A 26034-nucleotide genomic window follows, 5' to 3' on the forward strand; every position below is an offset into this window, starting at 1 on the left:
TTCACAGATGACATGATACTTTACGTGGAAAACCCAAAAGACTCCACCTGCAAATCACTAGAACTCATACAGCAATTCAGTGATGTGGCAGGATACAAAATCAATGCACAGAAATCAGTTGCTTTCTTATACACTAACAACGCAACTGTAGAAAGAGAAATTAGAGAAACGATTCCATTCACAATAGCACCAAAAACCATAAGATACCTTGGAATAAACCTAACCAAAGAGGTAAAGGATCTATACTCTAGGAACTACGGAACACTCATGAAAGAAATTTAAGACACAAAAAGATGGAAAAATATTCGATGCTCATGGATCGGAAGAATAAACATTGTTAAAATGTCTATGCTACCCAGAGCAATCTATACCTTCAATGCCATCCCGATCAAAATTCCAATGACATTTTTCCCTCAAAGTGCTGGAACAAACAATCCTAAAATTTGTATGGAATCAGAAAAGACTCCGAATAGCCAAGGAAATGTTGAAAAAGAAAAACAAAGCTGGGGGCATCACGTTGCTCGATTTCAAGCTATATTACAAAGCTGTGATCACCAAGACAGCATAGTACTGGCACAAAAACGGACATATAGACCAACGGAACAGAATAGAGAACCCAGACATGGACCCTCAACTCTATGGTCAAATAATCTTCGACAAAGCAGGAAAAAACATGCAATGGAAAAAAGACAGTCTCTTCAATAAATGGTGCTGGGAAAACTGGACAGCCACATGCAAAAGAATGAAACTTGACCATTCTCTAACACCATACAAAAAGATAAACTCAAAATGGATGAAAGACCTCAATGTGGGACAGGAATCCATCAAAATCCTAGAGGAGAACATAGGCAGTAACCTCTTTGACATCGGCCACAGCAACTTCTTTCAAGATACAGCTCCAAAAGCTAGTGAAACAAAAGCAAATATGAACTTTTGGGACTTCATCAAGATAAAAAGCTTCTGCACAGCAAAGGAAACAGTCAACAAAACAAAGAGGCAACCCACAGAATGGGAGAAGATATTTGCAAATGACACTACAGATAAAGGGCTGGTATCCAAGATCTATAAAGAACTTCTCAAACTCAACACCCAAAAAACAAATAATCAAGTCAAAAAATGGGCAGAAGATATGAAAAGACACTTCTCTGAAGAAGACATACAAATGGCTAACAGACACATGAAAAAATGTTTATCATCAGGAAATAAACAATAACAAACATAATAAACAACTGAAATACAGAGTATCTATATAAACCACACTCGAATTTAATATTAAAAGATGAGATTTCTCAGGCAGGAGAGAAGGGGAAGAGCAGCAAAGTAGAGGATATAAGATGTGCCACAGCAGAGCAAGGGAATGTGGTTCCCCTGTGTTCAGGGAATGTACAGAAAAATGACCAGGGATGGCAATGAAAAGGTCAAAGGAGGAATCAGAAGTGACACTCACGGTTTCTTTCATTTAATTATTCTGTATAACACAAGCATTTTCATTGGTACAAATGAGACTGAGATTAAGGCATGCCTTGCCAAAATGAGTATAGGAATAATACCTACTGAATATAGTCTTTATGGGACTAAGAGAGCCTCACATGCATCAAGTGCTCTAAAAATGTTTGCCATTGCAGAAGATATGAAAAGACACTTCTCTGAAGAAGACATACAAATGGCTAACAGACACATGAAAAAATGTTCATCATCATTAGCCATCAGGGAAATTCAAATCAAAAGCACATTGAGATACCACCTTACACCAGTTAGAATGGCAAAAATGGACAGGGAAAGAAACAGCAAATGTTGGAGAGGTTGTGGAGAAAGGGGAACCCTCTTACACTGTTGGTGGAATGCAAGTTGGTACAGCCACTTTGGAAAATAGTGTGGAGGTGCCTCAAAAGTTTAAAAATAGAGCTACCCTATGACCCAGCAATTGCACTACTGGGTATTTACCCCAAAGACACAGATGTAGTGAAAAGAAGGGCCATATGCACCCCAATGTTCATAGCAGCCATGTCCGCAATAGCCAAACTGTGGAAAGAGCCGAGATGCCCTTCAACAGATGAATGGATAAAGATGTGGTCCATATATACAATGGAATATTACTCAGCCATCAGAAAGGATGAATACCCAACTTTTACATCCACATGGATGGGACTGGAGGAGATTATGCCAAGTGAAGTAAGTCAAGCAGAGAAAGTCAATTATCATATGGTTTCACTTATTTGTGGAACATAAGGAATAGCATGGAGGACATTAGGAGAAGGAAGGGAAAAATGAAGGGGGTGGAAATTGGAGGGAGAGATGAACCATGAGAGACTATGGACTCTGAGAAACAAACAGGGTTTTAGAGGGGAGGGAGGAGGGGGCATTGGTTAGCCCGGTGATGGGTATTAAGAAGGGCACATACTGCATGGAGCACCGGGTGTTATACGAAAACAATGGATCGTGGATCACCACATCAAAAACTGATGATGTATCATATGGTGACTAACATAACATAATAAAATTAAAAAAATAAAAAAATAAAATAAAATACAAAAAAAATGCTTGCCATTATTATTATTTATTTTTATGTATTTTTTTATTTAAATTCAATTAAGTTAATACATAGTATACTATTAATTTCAGGGGTAGAATTTAGTGAATCATCAGTTGCATAGAACACCCAGTGCTCCTTACATCAAGTGCCCTCCTTAATGCCCATCACCCAATTACCCCATCCCCCCACCCAGCTCCCCTCCAGCAACCCTCAGTTTGTTCCCTATAATTAAGAGTTTCTTATGGTTTGTCTCCCTCTCTGTTTTTATCTTACTTTATTTTTCCTTCTCTTCCCCTAAGTTCATCTGTTTTGTTTCTTAAATTCCACATGAGTGAAATCATATGGTATTTGTCTTTTACTGACATTTCGTTTAGCATAGCACCCTCTAGTTCCATCCACGTTGTTACAAATGGCAAGATTTCATTTTTTTGATGACTGAGTAATATTCCATCGCATATATATACCACATTTTCTTTATCCATCCATCTAGCAATGGACATCTGGGCTCTTTCCATAGTTTGAGTATTGTGGACATTGCTGCTATAAACATTGGGGTGCATGTGCCCCTTCAAATCACTATGTTTGTATCCTCTGGATAAATACATAGTAGTGCTGGGTCATAGGGTAATTCTATTTTTAACTTTTTTTAGGAACCTCCACAGTGTTTTCCAGAGTAGCTGCACGAGTTTTTTTTTGTTTGTTTGTTTTTTAAGGAAGGCTCCAAGCCCAGAGGTGTCTGGGTGGCTCAGTCAGTTAAGCATTTGACTTCAGCTTGGGTCATGATCCCAGTCTGCCTGTCCCTCTCCCCCTTCCACTAACCCCACTTGTGCTCTGTCTCTCTCTCTCAAATAAATAAAATCTTAAAAAAATCCACACCAGTGTAGAGCCCAATGCGGGGCTTGAACCCATGACCCTGAGATCAAAACCTGAGCTGAGATCAAGAGTTGGATGCTTAATCGACTGAGCCACCCAGGTGCCCTGCCATTTTTTTAAAAATTAGTATTATGGTGTCATAGGGTCTAAATTATTAAACTCTAAAGTCTAAAGTCTATCCAAGAAGCTATATAAAATAAATCAAGAAAAGATCTAAAAAAGATTTACCTCCGCTTTCAAAATGGTCCTTACGGGAATAATACACACACGTGTGTTTCTAATCATTATGGCATGGATTCAGAGCTCTAGGCAGCTCTCTTCCAGAAATATTTTTATAGCCTTTCTTTCCTTAAATTGACAGTTTATTGATAGTAAGTGCTCTTCCTTACCACTTCCCACAGTGTAGACAAAAGGAAAGCCTAACAATTACACAATACCTCACAGTGTTTATTGTGAGGATGAGTTAATATATGTGCACAATAAAAGGTTTACTCAGGAAGCTTGAGTTGCCCAAACTCTGAACATCTCAAAGGTCTTTAGGACTGGCCCGTGACTACTTCCTGAGATAACCTCTGAGCCCTTGGAATATCCTGCTGAGAAGAATGTTTCTGTATGCCAGAGGCTTTGGGCCATGCAGTATCAATTTGACTAGTTAGCTTATGCTAACAATGTGACTTACAGTGAATGCATTTGCTTATGCCTGAGGTCCTTGGTTTGACCTCTGAGAGGTTGGAGACTGAAGAGCTATGGTCAGCCACATGACACTGCACATCCATGTGACTGACCCCCAACCAAAATGCTAGACACCAAGCCTCAGGTGAACTTCTTTGGTTTGCAACACTTTGCACATGTTGTCATACATTATCACTGGGAGAATTAAGTGCATCCTCATACAACTCCACTGGGAAGGCACACCTGGAAGCTTATACCTTGTTTCTTCTGAACTTTATCCTATGTATCTTTTCCCTTTGTTCATTTTATATCCGTATCCTTTTACTATAATAAACCTAAAAGTGAGGATAGCAGTGTTTTAAAGTTCTGTGAATCCTTCTAGTGAATCTTCAAGTCTAGGGGTAATCTTAGAGACCCACAACTGAGTATGAATGTGCTTAGGATAGTACATGGCATTTGGTTAGCATTACATAAGTAGTTATTATTAGCAAGTGCTGAAAAGCCATTAAAAAGTTTTAAGATAGCCAGACAGTGCTATTATTTGTGCCAATCTCTAATCTCAATTTCCACAGTAGGTTCGGCTAAGAAGACAATTAAACAAGAACATGCTTTTTCATTGATCATAAGCCTGAGGTACACTGGGTTTGATGACAATGTTTAAGTCAATTTCCAGAAGGTTCTGCTCCAATTAGCAGATAATTATAAAATAGAATGAATGTTTAAATAGTAACAGAAAAAAGTTGATGATAATAGATTGGAAACAGTAAAATACTCAGGAGATGTCACAATATAATGCATACCTTTATTTCCTTTATGCTCAGAAGTGATGCATTTAGAAATTCTTCAGTTAATCTCTTCCAACTAGCAGCTTTGCTGAGATCAGAATGAATGATGAATTTTTCATAAATTCTAAAATATATTTAAAAAATAAACTGATAGTTATAAACTTACATTAATAAAAAGATCTACAAGTAAATACATATATTTCTGAATATATACATACATACATATATATAAAACTAACTTACCCTTCTATTGTCTTTTCTACTTTGTGGCTGTTAACATCCAAGAAACGATGAAATCTAAAAGATAAAATGCAATTCTTTTACGAATCTTGTCATATAGCTAAGTGGACTATTCACAGAGCCCTCCATATCCCTATGGATACCCTATATTCAGCAATAATATTCCCAGGAGTGCACTTCTCTCCTCATATCACCTCTACCATCCAGGCAAACAGCCACTCAGTGGTCTTGGAGACTGCTCAAGCACAGGTCATCCTTAGCCTTTGTCCTCTGATTTCTTCATCTTCCCATAATGCCCTGCAACTAAGTCCAGCATAGCACATTCTATAGCAGGGGTTCCTAATCTTTTTATGCCATAGTGAAGCCCAGTGAAGTTTAGGGATCCCTTCACAAAATAATGTTTTTAAATCATAAAATGAGATACAAAGAAAACCAAGTATACTGAAATATAGTTGTGAAGTATTTTTTAAAGTTTGCTGATATAGTAAGAGACATATTTATTTTTAAGCATTAAATAACAAGTTCTAGCAGTGGATCCATAACTATCATTAAAGTAACAGTAAAAAATATTTAGAAATATCTGCCACAGCTTTATGATGTGAACTATGTGATTTCTACCTTTGACACAGTCATAGGTAAACCAGTATTGCTTGTTGCTTTCATTCATAATTTAAGAAAATGCTACTTTTTAGTTAGAGGTTAGTGTAATTTTTTTCTTGTCCAAATTCATAACACCTGAATTCTATCTTTAGGCTCTCAGGTTAAAAACTCCTATTCTACATCATATGTAATTAACTTTGTCTCTGTCTCCCTTTAGGATAGTAGCTATACCTCACTTATCTGAATTTCTAGGGCCTAGAACATGGCCACAATTTTAAAAAAAGCAAACATGAATAGTTCATTTTTCTGATGGATTAAAGCATTATAAAATTGTAGTATAGCTCAACCAACTCTTGTTTTCCATTTTTTTTAGTATCAGAGACAACAATCTGTATTTAAAAGAAGTAATTTACACTACTAAATAATATATCTAATTCTATCCAGTAAATGGCTGAGTAGAACACTACTTTAACCTATTTTCATTTAGTTTCTCTTTATCATTTGGTTTCTCAATGTGTAAAAGGAGCTAATAAACTCTAATGTCTCTCCCAAGTCTAAAATGATGTCCATCTACTTAATGCCATTGAGAAATTATTTGGGATACAGCACTTAAATTTCCATCTTATATGACCTATTCAGACAGTTATATTTATATTACACTTAAGAAGTGAGTTTATTATTTCAGAAACTTGGTGAGCTTTTAGACTCACTGTTCTCATTATAAACCAAGTAGTCGCTGTATGTATGATTGTTAAGGCTGATATTCAAGATTACAGATACTGAGAAACTGTTTACTATTCAAGATTTCTACTGAAGTGACGCTTGGGTGGCTCAGTCAGTTAAGCATCTGCCTTCGGCTCAGGTCATGATCCCAGGGTTCTGGGATGAAGTCCATCATTGTGCTCCATGCTCAGGGGGAAGCCTGTTTCTCCCTCTGCCTGCCACTCTCCCTGCTTGTGCTCTCTCTCTGACAAATAAATAAATAAAATCTTTATTAAAAAAGAAGATTTCTACTGAAATTAAATAGGCAGAATATTAACATTGATGAACATTCTCTTAGTAATAATTCCATTACAGATAATGATCATGACAGTACTGTCTAATTTACATCTTCCATAAATAAAAATAAAAGCTCTGACTTCACCTAAGTATCTAAACCAGATAAATCTTGAAAAATTACATGAGAAATTGTATTAGAAGTTGTATTATTGGGTGGCTGAGGACTATGTGCCAGGAACTGTTCTAGGTGTTGGGATAAGAAAGGAACAAAACAGACCAAGAACCCTAACCTCGTGGAACTTAGATTCTAGCTGGAGACAGGGGTGGAGGAGACAAACAGTAAACAACATATAAGTTATCCAGTGTATTATGCTGTGTGTTTTGGAAAAATTAAAAAAAAGACCAAGCTAAGAGAAATCTGGAGTGGCCCGAGAAGAGATAGGGAATCAGTAAGAATACAGTGTTGAGTGTGACCATTATTCTGCTCTAAAACTTCACTTACCTATGCATTCAAAAAATGATCTGCAGCGTACCGTGCTAAGCGCAGCGGGTGGGACAAGGAACAGAACAGACACAGACCCGTTCTCTAGAAGCGCGCTTCTAAGAATAAGGCCGACCCTCAACAACCCACAACCCACTATTTCAGTATGCGTGTGTTACACGCGACAGGGATCCAGGGGGCATTAAGTCACCAAGCTGCTGCAGGAGCAGCAGGGCGCGCGAGATCTTTGCTAGGGGTGGGGAAACCCGGCCGCGCGCCCCGGATACCGCTTGACCCCTTCCTGTCCCTAGCTTCGGCCAGAGAGCCGCGCCCCACACCTGAAGTTGGACCAAACAAAGTGCAGGGCGAGCTGGAAGTTGGGGTCCGCCTCGTCCTGAAGGCCCGCCACATGGCGAACGAGCTCGCGAACATCACGCTCCTGCTGCGGGTCCAGGTGTCCCCAAGGTAGCGCCGGGCGAGACATTCTGCGGAAAGTCCTGAAGCAACCCGCCTCTGCGAAGTTGTGTCCGCTCTCGCGAGAGTTCACGCTCCCGAGGATTTGCGCCTCCGAGAGGCTCAGGACGCTGTCGCGAGAGTTCGCGCTTCTGCTGCGTTGAGTGTCCGTGCTGGTCCTTGTTGGAGGTTCCGGTTGGGCTGCGTTTTCCAGTCTCAGCTCCGTACGTTAAGGAGCGTCTTCAAAGAATTAAGCGTTAGATTATTAATAACAACAACAACAACAACAACAATAATATAATTAATAATAATAATCTCTGGCTAACCTTAGTTGGTGGTTTAACTTATGATATTTTGAGAGCAGCCAGTTAGTTTTCATTCAGTGTACCTATTTGCACCTGCCTTTTCAGGTACCATGACCAGTTAGTTGTCCATTCTTATCCCAGCTTTAGTTTCTCGTTCTAGGGTGATCTCTAATGATCTCTCAGTTTCATTTTGTCTACTCAGGTCACACTACATGGTCCACACTACAGCAGGTGCCAGCAAAGAGGCTTGTCTGGCAGAGGCAGATAGGCTGAGCGCTGCTTCACTGTGATTGGGAGCAGCCAAAGGCGATTTTATAATCCTTGTTGATCAAAGATGGAGTATTGTCTTTGTTGTTCTTAATTAAAGCTGTACCTTTGAACTGACTTTCTGTTCAATATTGTGTATAACCGTTCCAGAAACCTGTTACATACACCTCTATTTTTTCTTTTAATGATCTGCTGGGTTTTCATGTCGTTTATTACATTGCATTACTGTAGTAATAGATAGCTGATACACCACTGTCAGTCCATTTAGGCTATTGAAACAAAATACCACAAGCTAGGTGGCTTATAAACAACAGAAATTTATTTCTCACAGTTCTGGAGGCTGGAATTCAAGATGAGTGTGCCAGCATGGGGTTGGTGAGGGCCCTCTTCCTGGAGCTGACTTATGGTGGTGTCCTCAACGTGGTGAAGGGGGCAAGGGAGCTCACTGGGGCCTCTTTTATAAGGGCACTAATCCCATTCATGAGGGCTCCATCCTTATGACCTGATCACCTCCCAAAGGCCCAACCTGCTAAAACATTGGTCATTAAGATTTCAACATATAAATTTGGGAGGGGCCATTCAGACACCATAGCAACTACCTGAAACATAAACTGCAGTGACTGCACAAATCTCACAAGGAGAGAATCTTAGTATTAGAAATGGTTCTATGGAAGGGGATTTTTACTCTTCCTGGGGAATCTTTTCTACTCCAGTTTCACCTATCGTCTCTATATTTATAACTCTCACATCTGTGTAAGAAGTTTGCATTTTTCTTAGTACCCCAAATCTATAATCCAATTGCTTACTGTACATCTCTAAAAATCAAAGTATGCACACACACTTGCATGTGCCTCCATTTCCTTGTCCAGACAGTTGGTCTTGGCTCTTGGAGGGAGCCTTAGAAAACTTTACACAGGTTGCTCCCAGTGACTTGGACCTCTTAAAGACCGAGCCCCTCTCCTGGGCTTTTCTGGTTGTCCTGGGCCAATGTCTCCTTTCTGGAAAGGGAGTTGGAAAAATTTTTCAGAGGTGCCCTGGATGACTGAGCCCCATTCAAAATACCACAGGGCTCTAGATACCTTCTGTAGACCTCTAAGGCTGGCCCTTGCTGGTCACCCCTAATGTAGTGGACATGGAAACATTTTTGGGAAGTACATATGAAGATAGGACAGCAAACAAGCCAGGCACACTGCCACTTGTCCCTTGCTGACCTGGATCAGAGCTGTCCTCCAGAATGGCACTTAGATACATTTTCTGGAAGTGCATGCAAAGGCTGGGCTCCATGCATGACTGCAGCCTGGCCCAAAACGCCATCCTCACCCTACTTGTCCACCCTGTCCCAGTACTCCCCCCACACACTTCCTTGAAGGGTCTTAGAAATATTTAAAGTGTGTTTCTGTCAAATGTGCCACACATGGGACTATGCCAGTCTGGGGATTCTTATTACAGACCTGCATGCCTACTCAAGTCTGTACTGGCTTCTGAAGGGGACTTAAAAATTTGGAGGAGATGCAATGCCCTTCTCTTCATCCATGGCCAGCCTGAGGCAGTGCCTACCTCTGGAAAAGAAATTGGAAATGTTTTGGGGAGACAGGGCCAATGGTCAGGACTCATATGGGACTTGTGGCCAGCAGAGTGTACTCCCCAGGCCAGTACTAAGCGGGCTGGTCCTGGTCTTTGGAGGGGGAGTTAGAAACTTTTTGGGTAGAGCTCCTAATACCAGGACCCATCAAAGCTCCTTCTCAAGGACTTGGTGGCCTTCCCAGGGTTTTCCATGCCAGAGAGAAACTTAGAAACGTTTTGGGCATAACTCCAAAGAACAGTTCCCAGGCAGGGCCACAGCCAGGCCCATGGTACCCTCCTAAGACCCCCGGGCCTGCCCTGGTGATTGCCCCCTTTGGAGGGAGGCATAAACATTTTCAGAATGTGCTTTCAGCTTCTAGTCTCCCAAATGGGATCACACTAGAACTAGAGTGACCTCTTGGGCCTCCCTGTTAACCTGTAAAGCTGCTTGAGCTGGTACCTGTAAAGTAAAGAGGTGCCTCCCAAAAATGTTTCTCAACCCACTTCCAGTGGCTGAGATGGAAACAGCTTGCCAGGGAGGCCTGAGAGGGCACTAAGGATCACCCTGGTCCTATGTGGCCATTGGATGGCCTCTGGATATCCCTCTCTGGAGGATGTGGGCACTGGCTGGGCCAGTAAGGGCTGCCCAGAGAGGGTGCCTCATGAGGTCTAGGTTGTACCGCCGGAAACTTTTTCTATGTCCCTCTCTTGAGGTAGACTTCAGCCTGTGACTGACATGGGGGCCACAGCAGGGCATCTTGGTCCTGGCCATGGTTGCCAGATGCCCCTCACAAACAGGGATTGATCCAAGCTGGCCAGAGAGGACTTAAGTGGGTGCCTATGGCCCAGCTGTGGCCCTGCATGGGACCCAGGCATATGAGGCACTCCCCAAACATTCCTAAGTCCCATTCCAAAATGGGGAGCCAGTAAGAACCAAAGAGGGGATGCCTAGGTCTGACAGTTCCCCATGTGGGGCTGCTTACCACATGCAGCCCCCCACATATTTTCATGTCCCTCACCAGAGAAGGGAGCACTACAGGCAGGTCAGATACACTCTGAAATTGCACTCCAGGCTCATTGAGATCTTGTGTAGGGCCAGTCATTGGAAGTACCACCCAACAATTTCTTAAGCTCTCTTTGGTGACAAAGCCTGGCTTGGGTGGGTAGAGAGCCTTGTGGAAGTGTCCTGACGATGGTCAAGTGTGGGTACTCATCACCTGATGTGCCTGTGGAAAACGTTTCTGAGTCCTGTCTGTGGCACTGGGTAGGGATGCCATGGGATGGTGCCGAGACTCAAACACAGTCCTATGAGGGGTCTGGCTACCAGATAGGCCTCTTGAAATTTTTTCTTAGTCCCATTTGGAAGTAGAGATAAGCCTGGGATGGACAAGGAGGCCCAGTCATACCATGGTCTTGGCCACAGTCCTGGTGTGGTTAGGTGGTCCAATGTGCCTTTTAAATATTTTTCAGATCTCTGGAGTGGCCAGCCAGAGACATCTGTGGAGCAGTCAGTAGTCTGGCCCTAGTCCTGCATGGACTCCTGTCATCACATGCCCCTCTAGAAAATGTTCCCGGGTCCATTTCTGGACCAGACAGGGAGGCCTGGAAGGGGTGCCTGGGACTGGCTTCCCACTTCCAGGGTTGGCAGCACCTCAAAAAACGTTTCCTAGAGGGCTGGAACGATCTGGCTAGAGAGGGGTGACCATGGAATTTGTCCAAGCCCACTCACACCCCTGCATGGGGCCCACCCACCCTTGTGTTGGTAGAAACAGAGTATCCTGGGAGGTCCTGGGGTGAGGACTGTAGAGCTCTTAGTACAAAACAATTCCCTCAAAACCCCTGCACTAAGAGACTTGACCAAACTCTAGCATGGCTTTTCACAGCATAAGGCTATGTCCCTAGGATGGCTCCCCAACCCCACCACCCCAAAACCCACCTGCTGGAGCCCCCTCTGTAGAATTCACCTTACACCTGTTGCACAACCAGGCTGTTTTCTCCATTTCCATACTTTGCATACACAATGAGCCTTTCAATTATAATTTATAGAGAAATAACAACTCGTTGTTCACCAATTCTACATCATCCTAACTTGACTCCTTTCACATCTAGATGTTCCATGCACCTAATAATTTGCACACCAATTGTGTTATCCAGTTTATATGCCTCATACCCATTGTGAACCATCACATTTCCAGCCATTGTACACTGTCTTTTAGCTGTTTGAAGATCCACTTCCGCTTCTTGGACATCAACTTTCACTTTCAGCACCTGTGCTATGTTGATTCAAAACCACTGTCTGAATACCAATTGTGCAGCAACCAATGTCTGCATCTTGCACACCTGCTGCCATTCAGATATCAGTCTTGCATTCCCACTGTGTGTGATTCAATAGTCACTTCTTTTTCATCCATCTGCACCATCCAACATACACTTCATGCACACCCATGTTGGTGCCATTCAACCTTCTTTACCTTGTGCACCCATTGTACTCACTGCAATTTCCCTTTGATGCCCACCTCTGTGCTATTCAACTTATATTCAGCCAGGCTGTGCCATTGACTTCCAATTCCTGTTCATCAACAATTTCCCAACTAAATACCATGCCCCTCAAACTTGTTTGTGATTCAACCACTCTATGGAGAACCACTCTGTATCATTCAGGTATCACTCCTTGCATGCCAACATGTACTATTAAACTTGACTCCTTGCACATCCAGTGGGTTCCATTTTCTCTAATGCTATTCAACGTATATCTATTGCCCAGCAAAACTATACTATAAAATTAAGCCAGTAGCATATACAGTTGACCCTTGAACAATTTGGCTCAGGGTTCCTGGCTCCCACACAGTTGAAAATCCCAATATAACTTTTGATTCCCTAACTACTAATAGCTATTGATCAGAAGCCTTACAAAATAACATAAATAGTTGTTTAACACATGTTTTGTATGTTATATGTATTATATACTGTATTCTACAATAAGTAAAGAAAAGAAAATGTTATTAAAATCATAAGAGCTTCCAGGTTTGTGGCTCAACTCCACCATGGCTTCCAAAGGCGATTCCAAGAGCAGTCCAAGGAGGACCTGCTCCTGCAGCATTTGGCCAAGTCCTTCGTGTTCTTTGGGAATACCTTCATCATGTCCGCCATCCCTGGCCAGTTACCTTGGCGAATATGGCATATGGATCTTATTCAGTCTGCTGTTCTCTATAGTGTGATGATCCTAGTAAGCACTTATTTGGTAGCCTTTGCATACAAAAGTGTGAAATTTGTTCTCAAACACGAAGTAGCACAGAAGAGGGAGGATGCTGTTTCCAAAGAAGTGACTCAAAAACTTTCTGAAGCTGATAAAAGAAAGATGTCTCAAAAGAAAAAAGATGAAAGAATCTTGTGGAAGAAGAACAAAGTTGTCAGTTACAAAGCTACAACATTTTCCATCCTTTATAACAACATCCTATTCCTGATCTTGGTCATTGTTGCTTCCTTCTTTATATTGATGAACTTCAACCCCACAGTGGACTGTATTTTGTCCATAACTGTTTCATCAGGGCTCATTGCCCCCCTGTCTACTGGCTCCAAATGGGCCATGTCAGCTTTGCCTCCTTGGATTTGTAATTATTTGTGGATTGTGGTATATGGAAAAGTAGCACGGTGGTCAGGGTGAGAGACACACAAGCTGTTTTTATTTTTTTAATTATTTTTTAAATTTAAACTCAATTAGCCAACGTATTATTAACATCATTAGTTTCAGATGTAGAGTTCAATAATTCATCAGTTGCATATAACACCCAGTGCTCATCACATCACATGCCCTCCTTAATGCCCATAACCCAATTACCTCAGCGCCCCCACCACTGCCCCTCCAGCAATCCTCAGTTTGTTTCCTATAGTTAAGAGTCTCTCGCGGTTTGTCTCCCTCTCTGATGACTTCCCATTCAGTTTTCCCTCCCTTACCCTCTGATCCTCTGTGCTGTTTCTTATATTCCACATATAAGTGAAAATATATGATAATTGTCTCTCTCTGATTGACTTATTTTGCTTAGCATAATATCCTCGAGTTCCATCCATGTCGATGTAAATGGTAAATATTCATCCGTTCTGATGGCTGAGTAATATTCCACTGTATATATATACCACATCTTTATCCATTCATCTGTTGATGGACATCTCAGCCCTTTCCATAGTTTGGCTATTGTGGACATTGCTACTATAAACATTGGGGTGCATGTGCCCCGTTGGATCATTACATTTGTCACAAGATGTTTTTATAGTCTGCAATTTGAGAGTTTAAAAAAACCCAACAAAATGTAACTCAATATTTGTATATTGGCTCTTTTTTGACAGATCGTTGAAATTAAATGAATTGAAAGGAAACTCAAAGTACCTGACATTTATTAAAAGGCAAAAAGTTGTCTGTCAATGTGCTATAATCACAAGAGGAGAAAATAACTGGCTTCCTTGATCTGTCAGAGGTCACAGTAACCTGGACTGAACTATTATTACTTATAATAGTAGCAAGAGGTTAATAACCGGTTGTCTGTGTTCTAGCCACAATCTTACAACTTTTTTTGAACCATAAATATCAGAATAAATCCTTTCCCTTGAAGCCCCATGTTTACAAATCTCTGAATTTGTGATTTGAAATAACTCAAAGACAAGGCGTCTCCAACTTGAGGAAGAGAAACTTATGGAAGAGTTTTTAAAAATTAATTAATTAATTAATTAATTAATTAATTTTTGAGATAGTGTTCCACGATTCATTGTTTGTGTATAACACCCAGTGCTCCATTCAATATGCGCCCTCTTTAATACCCATCACCAGGGTAACCCATCCCCCCACCCCCCTCCCCTCTAGAACCCTCAGTTTGTTTCTCAGAGTCCATAGTCTCTCATGGTTCATCTCCCCCTCTGATTTCCCCCCCTTCATTTGATGGACTCCTGTCTCACATTTAGGTTTTTCATCCATTTTGAGTCTATTTTTGTGTGTGGTGTGAGGAAATGGTCCTGTTTCATTCTTCTGCATGTGGCTATCCAATTTTCCCAACAAAATTTGTTGAAGAGACTGTCTTTTTTCCAATGGACATTCTTTCCTGCTTTCTCAAAGATTAGTTGACCATAGAGTTGAGGGTCCATTTCTGGGCTCTCTATTCTGTTCCATTGATCTATGTGTCTGTTTTTGTGCCAGTACCAAACTGTCTTGATGATTACAGCTTTGTAATAGAGGTTGAAGTCCGGAATTGTGATGCCACCAGCTTTGCTTTTCTTTTTCAACATTCCTCTGGCTATTCGGGGTCTTTTCTCGTTCCATACAAATTTTAGGATTCTTTGTTCCATTTCTTTGAAAAAAGTTGATGGTGTTTTGATAGGGATTGCATTAAATGTGTAGATTGCTCTAGGTAGAACTGACATCTTCACAATGTTTCTTCTTCCAGTCCATGAGCATGGAACGTTTTTCTATTTTATGTGTCTTCCTCAATTTCTTTCATGAGTATTTTATAGTTTTCTGAGTATAGATTCTTTGACTCTGGTTAGATTTATTCCTATTCCTATCTTATGGTTTTGGGTGCAATTGTAAACGGGATTGACTCTTTAATTTCTTTTTCTTCTCTCTTGTTGTTGGTGTATATAAATGCCACTGATTTCTGTGCATTGATTTTACATCCTGCCACTTTACTGAATTCCTGTATGAGTTCTAGCAGTTTTGGGGTGGAGTCTTTTGGGTTTTCCACATGCGGTATCATATCATCTGCAAACAGTGAGAGTTTGACTTCTTCTTTGCTGATTCAGATGCCTTTTATTTCTTTTCGTGGTCTGATTGCTGTGGCTAGGACTTCTAATACTATGTTGAATAGCAGTGGTGATAGTGGACATCCCTGCCGTGTTCCTGACCTGAGGGGGAAAGCTCTCACTTTTTCCCCATTGAGAATGATATTTGCTGTGGGTTTTTCATAGATGGCTTTTATGGAAAAGTTTTTTTAAAGAAGAAAGGCAGCCAAGGTAATAACCTAAAAATAGTGGCCAGGCACATGAGACTTGTCCTGTGGTATTAAAGCACATACTATTCTGCTGTATAGCTTTGGCCTTGGGTAGCCAGGGAGGTCAATTCAACCCTACCATGTTGGTTTGACCTGTTAAGAGACTGGAATCATTGTTTTCCTTGACTATGTCTCATACCACTAGAGGAATGTTTAGTAGAGAACCTCTTTACTGAATATTGATGTGTAAAAGGACTAAATAATGTTTACAATCTTAGGTATAGAATTCTAAGACTCTCCGAGGAACTGTTAGTGCTTGTCAGCATTTTTTCATTAGGACTTTCATAAATTTGACCCTTTAGTCCACAGATTCTCATCAGTTGTGAACAAAATATTAACCTTTGGGGTCCAGCCAAAATAAATCACAAGAAAGGATACATTTACAGTTCTGTAATGTATTTACTGAAAAAAATCTGCATATAAGTGGACCCACACAATTCAAGCTCATATTGTTCAAGGATCAACTGTACTATACCTGTCCAAATGTACATCCAGACAATGGGTCTATAATTATAGCCATATCACAACAATGTGAGATGCTGTGTATAGTGGGATATGTGTGTGAGACACTGTTCTGTTGTGCGAGTGTGTGCATGTGAGGTACTTTGTTTATTATGTATATGAGACAGTGTTTTGTATTGTGTGTGAGTGAGACCTGCTGTATTTGTGTGACACTATGTTTAGTGGTATGTGTGTGATAATCTCTGTTTCATGGTGTTTTGCTTATTTGTGGAACACTGTGTATTGGGGTATAAGACAATCTGCTTAATGGTGTGAGTATGTGAAATACTGTTTAGAGGTGTGTGTGTGTGTGTTTGTGAAAGTGTGTGAAATTGTGTTTAGCAATGTGTGTCAGACACTGTGTTAGGTGGGCTTTGTGTCTGTGTGAAGGCACTGATTGTATTGGTGTGTGTGTGACAGAGAGAGAGAGAATGAGAGAGAGAGAGACTGTTTAATGGTTTTATGCATTTGTGAGTCACTTTATTTTGTCCCCAGGAGGGCTCTTTTAGCTATCTCCACCCTGCTGTGGGTGGTGAGCTGGCTGCAATGAACTTTTGCTCTTAAGAGGTCAATCATTTTCAAGCTCTGTGAGCCAGCAAAAGAAGCAAAGCTGGAAAACTATTTAAGAAAAAAACATTTCTAAGCAGGCTTTGGTCATTAAAGCTAGCAGGGATGAGTGGGGGGTAAGCTGGGGAAAAGGTGATCAAGACTCCAGTATTCTCCGCCTTATAGGGGCTGGGTAGAGAAAGGGAGCCCTCAGTTGCTCAGCTGCATAAACCAGGAATTTAGCTTTTTCAACTTGAAGTTGCAGGGGATGAGCAATCCTGGCTGCCTGATCCTCTCAGTGAGACACAGATCAATGGGGACTGAAGAGAGAGGAAGCCCTTTTTTCTTGACCATAACTGCCTGGAGAGGAGCTTCCAGCAAATTGAGAAGGTGGAGGGTGCAGGAGGAAGGGAGCTGACTGTGGTTCAAATGCTACAGACTCTCACTGGTTTTGTTGTGTTTTAGTAGATTTGTGTGTATATGTGTATATATATATATATATATATATATATGTTTTTATGTACTTATTTTTTAGTAATCTCTACACCCAATTTGGGCTTGCACTCACAATCCCAAGGTCAAGTCACATGCTTTTCTGACTGAGCCAGCCAGGCATTGCTATTTTAGTAGATTTTTATTTTATTTTATTTTATTTTGGTATTTATTTTTTAATTTAGTGTTTCATCACTTACATGCAACACCCAGTGAGTAGATTTAAAAAAAATAAATGTTTATTTCCTCTATGTCCTTTGGACAATTTTCAGATATTTTAAATGTTTTTTTCTTAAATAGTTTTCACAGCTTTGCTTCTTTTGCTGGCTCACAGAGCTTCTCATGCTAGCATTACATAATTGGAACCCTTGTCTTTTTAAAAAAATTTTATTTAGTTAACATACAGTGCAATATCAGTTTCTGGAGTAGAATTCAGTGATTCATCATTTATATACATCATTTATATACAACACCTAGTGTTGATCATAACAAGTGCCCTCATTAATACCCATCCCCCCATCTAGCCCATCCCCCACCCACCTCCCTCCATCAACCCTCAGTTTGTTCTCTGTCATTAAGAGTCTCTTATGGCTTGTTTCCCTCTTTCCTTTCTTTCTTTTCCCCCTTCCCATATACTCATCTGTTTTCCTTCTTAAATTCTAAATATGAGTGAGGTCATATGGTATTTAGCTTTCTCTGACTGACTTATTTCACTTAGCATAATGCACTCTGGCTCCATCCACCTCACTGCTAATGGCAAGATTTCATTCTTTTTGATGGCTGAATAATATTCCATTACACACACACACACCATATCTGCTTTATCCATTTATCGGTTGATAGACATTTGGACTCTCTCCATAGTTTAGATATTGTTGATAATGCTATAAACATCAGGGTGCATATACCTCTTTGAATCTGTATTTTTGTATCCTTTGGGTAAATATCTAGTAGTGCAATTGCTGGATCATAGGATAGTTCTATTTTTAACTTTTTGAGGAACCTCCAAACTGTTCTCTAGAGTTTCCCAGCAATAGTGCAAGAGGGTTCCCCTTTCTCTGCATCCTTTCCAACACCTGTTTCTTGTGTTGTTAATTTTACCCCTTTCTGACAGGTGTGAGATGGTATCTCATTGTGGTTTTGATTTGTATTTTCCTGATGATGAGTGATGTTGAACATCTTTTCATGTGTCTCTTAGCCATCTGGATGTCTTATTTGGAAATGTGTCTATTCATGTTTTCTGCCCATTTCTTAACTGGATTATTTGTATTTTTGGGTGTTGAGTATGATAAGTTCTTTATAGATTTTGGATACTAGCCCTTTATCAGATATGTCATTTGCACATATCTTCTCCCATTCCATAGGTTGCCTTTTAGTTTTGTTCATTGTTTCCTTTGCTATGCAGAAGCTTTGTATCTTGATGAAGTCCCAAAATTCATTTTTGCTTTTGTTTCCCTTGCGTTTAGAGACGTGTTTTTAAAGATGTTGCTGTGGCTAATGTTGAAGAGGTTACTGCCTATGTTGTCCTCTAGGATTTTGATGGATTCCTGTCTCACATTGAGGTCTTTCGTCCATTTAGAGTTTATCTTTGTGCATGGTGTAAGAGAATGGTCCAGTTTCATTCTTCTACATGTGGCTGTGCCGTTTTCCCAGCACTATTTATTCAGAGACTCTCTTTTTTCCGTTGGATATTCTTTCCTGTTTTGTCAAAGATTATTTGACCATATTAGTTGTGGGTCCATTTTTGGGTTCTCTATTCTGTTCCATTGATCTATGTGTTTGTTTTTATGCCAGTACCATACTGTCTTGATGATGACAGCTTTATAATATAGCTTGAAATCCAGAATCATGATGCCTCCAGTTTTGTTTTTCTTTTTCAGAAATGCTTTGGCTCTTTGGGGCCTTTTGTGGTTCCATACAAATTTTATAGGATTGTTTGTTCTAGTTCTGTGAAAAATGCCAGTGGTATTTTTATAGGGATTGCATTAAATGTGTAGATTGCTTTTGGTAGTATAGACACTTTAACAATATTTGTTCTTCCAATCCATGATCATGGATGGACTGCTTTTCCATTTCTTTGTGTCCTCTTCAATTTCTTTTGTAATTGTTGTAGTTTTCAGAGGGTGGATCTTTTACCTCTTTAGTTAGGTTTATACCTAGATATCTTACTGTTTTTGCTGCGGTTGCAAATGGGATCAATTCCTTGATTTCTTTTTCTGCTGCTTCATTATTGGTGTATAGAAATGCAACAGATTTCTGCACATTGATTTTATATCCTACAACTTTGCTGAATTCATGTATTCTAGTAATTTTTTGGTGGAGTCATTCAAGTTTTCTACATAAAGTATCATGTCATCTGCAAATAGTGAAAGTTTAGCTTCTTCCTTGCCAATTTGTATGCCTTTTATTTCTTTTTATTGTGTGATTGCAGAGGCTAAGACTTCCAGTACTATGTTAAAGAGTAATGGTGAGAGTGGACATCCTTCTCTTCTTCCTGACCTTAGGGAAAAGGCTCTCAGTTTTACCACATTGAGGATGATATTTGCTGTGTGTCTTTGTATATGGCCTTTATGATGTTGAGGTATGTTCCATCTATCCCTACTTTGTTGAGGGTTTTTATCAAGAAAGGATGTTGTATTTTGTCAAGTGCTTTTCTGCATCTACTGAGAGAATCATATGGTTCTTTATCTTTCTTTTAGTAATGTGGAATATCACGTTGATTGATTTGTGAATATTGAAGGATCCCTGCAGCCCAGGAATAAATCCCAGTTGCTCATGGTGGATAATCCTTTTAATGTACTGTTGGATCCTATTAGCTAGAATCTTGGTGAGAATTTTTGCATCCATGTTCATCAGAGATATTGCTCTGTAATTCTCCCTTTTGGTGGGGTCTTTGTCTGTTTTTGGAATCAAGGTAATGTTAGCCTCATAGAATGAGTTAGGAAGTTTTTCTTCCATTTTTATTTTTTAGGCCTTGTCTATCTTTCTACCTGTCTGGCTGAATATGTATCATTTATTTTCCATCTCTCTCTGTCTATGGTGTGTTTCCTATCTAACTATTCATATATACTTCTGTTTATTTGTCTATATCACCTTCAGTATGTCTGTTTTCTCTCTGTCTAGATGTCTTAATTTTTGTTCACTTATCTATGTGTCAGCCTATCTATTGGTTTTCTGTTTGATTTTCTGCCTGTTTTTCTGTTTCTCTATTTCTCTAGTCTACCTCTCTGCTCTCTGACTATATCACTGTCAGTTTGTTTATCTGTCAATATGTCTATTCATCCATCTCATCATCTATTATTCCATCTTAATAATATCCATCTTTCTGGGTCTTTTTCCTGATTTTCTGTCTGTCTCTGTGTATCTGTCTCTCTATCTAATTTTCTAATTATTCATGCATCTGTCTGTCTTCATGACAGTCTGTCTCTATATTTTTCTGTCTGCCATTTTTCTATCCATCTTCCTATGTATCCCTTCATCTACATAGGTATGTATTTAAGGATGTTTATATGTCTGCCTCTATGTATCTTGTCTATCACCTATCTATCTATCATCTATCTATATCTATCTATATATCTATATCTATCTTCTATCTTTTATTCTTGGTGCTCATTAGTCCATCTTTCTGTCTGTCTTTGCACTATTTGTATATCTGCCTCTCTATCAATCCTAGTAATTATCTGTTCATCTGTGCATCTTTGTATGACTGTCTCTTTGGCTTTCTACCTCTTTTTCTGTCTATATTTATGTCTATCTATCATATCTGTTTTTCTATCTTTCTATGTCTTTTTTGCCTACTTGTCTTTCTCTCTGTATGAATGCCTATAAGTCTATTTATCTATCCCTCTGTCTGGCCATTGATCTATCCTTCTCTCTATCTCCCTATGTATGCATCTATATATCCATCCATCATCTATCTACCTGTCATCTATCTCTCTTTATGTCTTTTCCTAGGTGTTTCCATCTATCCCTTTGTTGTTTTGTTTCTTTTTTCACTATTTTTATGTCTGTCTTTCAAACTATCTTTCTGTCCATCTGTCAATTTTTAATCTACTTATGTATTCTTATGCAGGCCTGTCACTTTTTGAACAGCTTATGGATATATAATTCACATACCATACATTTCACCCATTTAAACTGAATGATTCAAGCTGCAGCAGCTGCAGTGGTGGTGGTGGATGGCGGGGGGGAGGGGGTTCCAGCAGGAAGGACTGAACAACTTTGGGGCATTGATGGATCTGGCACTCAGCAATGCAGCTCCTGAGGGCAGTCTAAACTCTCGCAGGGGCCAAGGTCTGTTGCTTCCTCCTTCTGGTGGTCCCCTGCAGTTCCTGAAAGAAGGTTCCCACCTGTGGCCCCAATGAGTCCTGAAGAGTCCAAACCCTGGGACCAGTCCAAGGGATACTGCCTGTGGTTTCAGGCAAAGAAAAAGAAAAATCAGCTCTGGAAGAAAATGGATCAGTAAAACCAAGAGTATTGTACCAAATTTACCAAAAGTCGCTAAGCCCAAGGAAATAGTTTCACAAATATTTTCTCCTGCTAATCTAAATTTAGGGGAAAAAAATGACGCTCATCATTCTTGCTCCATTGGACCTTGCAGACAGATATTCTAGGAGGCTGATATTAAAGAACAGAGCACTTCTACACATCATCAGGCTCTCCTGCACCACCTGGCCAAAAGTTGTTCAGACCATCCTGCTTTATACATTTTGGATATGAGCCCTTTAACTATTAAGACATTTGCAAATATCTTCTCCCATTCTGTAGGTTGTCTTTTAGTTTTGTTGACTGTTTCCTTTGCTGTACAAAAGCTTTTTATTTTGATGAAGTCCCAATAGTTCATTTTGCTTTTGTTTCCCTTGCCTTTGAAGAGGTTTCTAGCAAAAAGTAGTGACAGCTGAGGTCAAAGAGGTTGTTGCCTGTGTTCTCCTCTAGGATTTTGGTGGATTCCTGTCTCATATTAGGTATTTTATCCACTTTTTAAAATTATCTCCTTTATCCATTCATCTCTTGAAGGGTATCTCGGCTCCTTCCACAGTTTGGCTATTATGGACATTGCTGCTATGAACATTGGGGTGCATGTGCCCCCTTTTTTCACTACATATGTATCTTTGGGGTAAATACCCAGTAGTTCAATTGCTGTGTCATAGGATAGCTCTATTTTTAACTTTTTGTGGCTGTACCAGCTTGCATTCCCACCAATAGTGTAAGAGGTTTCCCCTTTCTCCACATCCTCTCCAACATTTGTTGTTTCCTGCCTTGTTAATTTTTGCCATTCTAACTGGTGTAAGGTGGTATCTTAATGTGGTTTTGATTTGAATTTCCCTGATGGCTAACGATGTTGAACATTTTTTCATGTGTCTGTTAGCCATTTGTATGTCTTCTTTGGAGAAGTGTCTGTTCATGTCTTCTGCCCATGTTTTGACTGGATTCTTTGTTTTTTGGGTGTTGAGTTTGAGAAATTCTTAATGGATCTTGGATACGAGCCCTTTATCTGCAATGTCATTTGCAAATATCTTCTCCCATCCATATGTTGACTTTTAGTTTTGTTGACTGTATCGTTTGCCATGCAGAAGCTTTTTATCTTGATGAAGTCCCAATGGTTCACTTTTGCTTTTGTTTCCCTTGCCTTTTTTCCTAGGTAATTTATGATTTTTGGCGCAATTGTAAATGGGACAAATTCCTTGATTTCTCTTTTTTCTGCCTCATTGTTAGTGTATGGAAAGGCAACTGAAATTCTGTAGTTTGATTTTATATCCTGCCATGTTGCTGAATTCCTGTATGAGATCTAGCAATTCTGGGGGTGGAGGTTTTTGTGTTTTCAACATAGAGTATCATGTGCAAAGAGTGAAAGTTTGACGTCTTTGCTGATTTGGATGCCTTTTATTTCTTTTTGTTGTCTGATTGCTGAGGCTAGGACTTCTACTACTGTGTTGGACAATGGTGGTGAGAGTAGCCATCCTTGTCTTTTTCCTGACCATAGGGGAAAAGCTCTCAGTTTTTCCCCCTTGAGGATGATATTCATTGTGTTTTTTTTTGTATATGGCTCTTGTGATATTGAGGTATGTTTCCTCTATCCATAGACTGCAGAGAGTTTTAATCAAGAAAGGATGTTGTATTTTGACAATTGCTTTTTCTGCATCAATTGAGAGGATCATATGTTTCTTGTCCTTTCTTTTAGTAATGTGGTGTATCACACTGATTGATTTGCAGATGTTGCACCATCCTTACAGCCCAGGAATAAATCCCACTAGGTCATGGTAGATAATCCTTTTAATGTACTGTTGGATCCTTATAGCTAGTATCTTGGTGAGAATTTTTTGCATCCATATTCATCAGGGATCTTGGTCTGTAATTCTCCTTTTTGGTGGGGTCTTTGTCTCGTTTTGGGATCAAGATAATGCTGGCCTCATAGAATGAATTTGGAAGTTTTCCTTCCATTTCTGTTTTTTTAATCAGCTTCAGAAGAATAGGTATTAATTCTTCTTTAATAATTGGTAGAATTCCACTCGGAGGCCACCTGGACCTGGACTTTTGTTTGTTGGGAGATTTTTGATTACTGCTTCAATTTCTTTGCTGGTTATTGGTCTGTTCAGATTTTCTATTTCTTCCTGTTTCAGTTTTGGTAGTTTACATGTGTCTGGGAATGCATCCATTTCTTTTTTTCTTTTTTAATTGTTTAAATTTTATTATGTTATGTTGTATCGTATGTCACCATATGGTACATCATTAGTTTTTGATGTGGTGATCCACGATCCATTGTTTTCGTATAACACCCAGTGCTCCATGCAGTACGTGCCCTCCTTAATACCCATCACTGGGCTAACCAATCCCCCTTCCCCCCTCCCCTCTAAAACCCTGTTTGTTTCTCAGAGTCCATAGTCTCTCATGGTTCATCTCTCCCTCCGATTCCTCCCCTTCATTTTTCCCTTCCTTCTCCTAATGTCCTCCATGCTATTCCTTATGTTCCACAAATAAGTGAAACCATATGATAATTGACTTTCTCTGCTTGACTTATTTCACTTAGCATAATCTCCTCCAGTCCCATCCATGTGGATGTAAAAGTTGGATATTCATCCTTTCTGATGGCTGAGTAATATTCCATTGTATATATGGACCACATCTTCTTTATCCATTCATCTGTTGAAGGGCATCTCAGCTCTTTCCACAGTTTGGCTATTGCGGACATGGCTGCTATGAACATTGGGGTGCATATGGCCCTTCTTTTCACTACATCTGTGTCTTTGGGGTAAATACCCAGTAGTGCAATTGCTGGGTCATAGGGTAGCTCTATTTTTAAACTTTTGAGGCACCTCCACACTGTTTTCCAAAGTGGCTGTACCAACTTGCATTCCCACCAACAGTGTAAGAGTGTCCCTCCACAACCTCTCCAACATTTGCTGTTTCTTTCCCTGTCCATTTTTTGCCATTCTAACTGGTGTAAGGTGGTATCTCAATGTGCTTTTGATTTGAATTTCCCTGATGGCTAATGATGATGAACATTTTTTCATGTGTCTCTTAGCCATTTATATGTCTTCTTCAGAGAAGTGTCTTTTCATATCTTCTGCCCATTTTTTGACTTGATTATTTGTTTTTTGTGTGTTGATTGTGAGAAGTTCTTTATAGATCTTGGATACCAGCCCTTTATCTGTAGTGTCATTTGCAAATATCTTCTCCCATTCTGTGGGTTGCTTCTTTGTTTTGTTGACTATTTCCTTTGCTGTGCAGAAGCTTTTTATCTTGATGAAGTCCCAAAAGTTCATTTTTGCTTGTTTCACTAGCTTTTGGAGATGTATCTTGAAAGAAGTTGCTGTGGCTGATGTCAAAGAGGTTACTGCCTATGTTCTCCTCTAGGATTTTGATGGATTCCTGTCTCACATTGAGATCTCTCATCCATTTTGAGTTTATCTTTGTGTATGGTGTTAGAGAATGGTCAAGTTTCATTCTTTTGCATGTGGCTGTCCAGTTTTCCCAGCACCATTTATTGAAGAGACTATTTTTTTTCCATTGCATGTTTTTTCCTGCTTTGTCGAAGATTATTTGACCATAGAGTTGAGGGTCCATATCTGGGTTCTCTACTCTGTTCCGTTGGTCTATATGTCCGTTTTTGTGCCAGTAGCATGCTTTCTTGGTGATCACAGCTTTGTAATATAGCTTGAAATCGGGCAACGTGATGCCCCCAGCTTTGTTTTTCTTTTTCAACATTTCCTTGGCAATTCGGGGTCTTTTCTGATTCCATACAAATTTTAGGATTGTTTGTTCCAGCACTTTGAGGGAAAAATGTCATTGGAATTTTGATCGGGATGGCATTGAAGGTATAGATTGCTCTGGGTAGCATAGACATTTTAACAATGTTTATTCTTCCGATCCATGAGCATCGAATATTTTTCCATCTTTTTGTGTCTTCTTCAATTTCTTTCATGAATGTTTTGTAGTTCCTATAGATCCTTTACCTCTTTGGTTAGGTTTATTCCGAGGTATCTTATGGTTTTTGGTGCTATTGTGAATGGAATCATTTCTCTAATTTCTCTTTCTACAGTTGCGTTGTTAGTGTATAAGAAAGCAACTGATTTCTGTGCATTGATTTTGTATCCTGCCACATCACTGAATTGCTGTATGAGTTCTAGTGATTTGCGGGTGGAGTTTTTTGGGTTTTCCACATAAAGTATCATGTCATCTGTGAAAAGAG

General features: G+C 39.9%; 1 protein-coding gene and 1 pseudogene across 4 annotated transcripts in view; one reads left to right on the forward strand and one right to left on the reverse strand.

Moving 5' to 3' along the window:
- TUBGCP5 (tubulin gamma complex component 5) overlaps window positions 1-7720 on the reverse strand; it is a 106263-nt gene extending 98543 nt beyond the window's left edge. For all 4 annotated transcript variants that reach the window (XM_078079022.1, XM_078079021.1, XM_078079020.1 and 1 more), the window contains exons 1-3: window positions 7522-7720; window positions 5107-5160; window positions 4879-4987 (exon numbers count right to left, since the gene is read on the reverse strand). In XM_078079022.1, coding sequence (XP_077935148.1) covers window positions 4879-4987; window positions 5107-5160; window positions 7522-7667 — 309 coding nt within the window. In that variant the 5' untranslated portion in view covers window positions 7668-7720. The remainder of the gene's footprint in view (window positions 1-4878; window positions 4988-5106; window positions 5161-7521) is intronic.
- Window positions 7721-10963: 3243 nt separating this feature from the next.
- On the forward strand, window positions 10964-13435 carry LOC118552420 (translocon-associated protein subunit gamma pseudogene; annotated as a pseudogene).
- Window positions 13436-26034: the final 12599 nt, after the last annotated feature.

Source organism: Halichoerus grypus, chromosome 8 (genome assembly GCF_964656455.1).
Source record: "Halichoerus grypus chromosome 8, mHalGry1.hap1.1, whole genome shotgun sequence".
NCBI lineage: Eukaryota > Metazoa > Chordata > Mammalia > Carnivora > Phocidae > Halichoerus > Halichoerus grypus.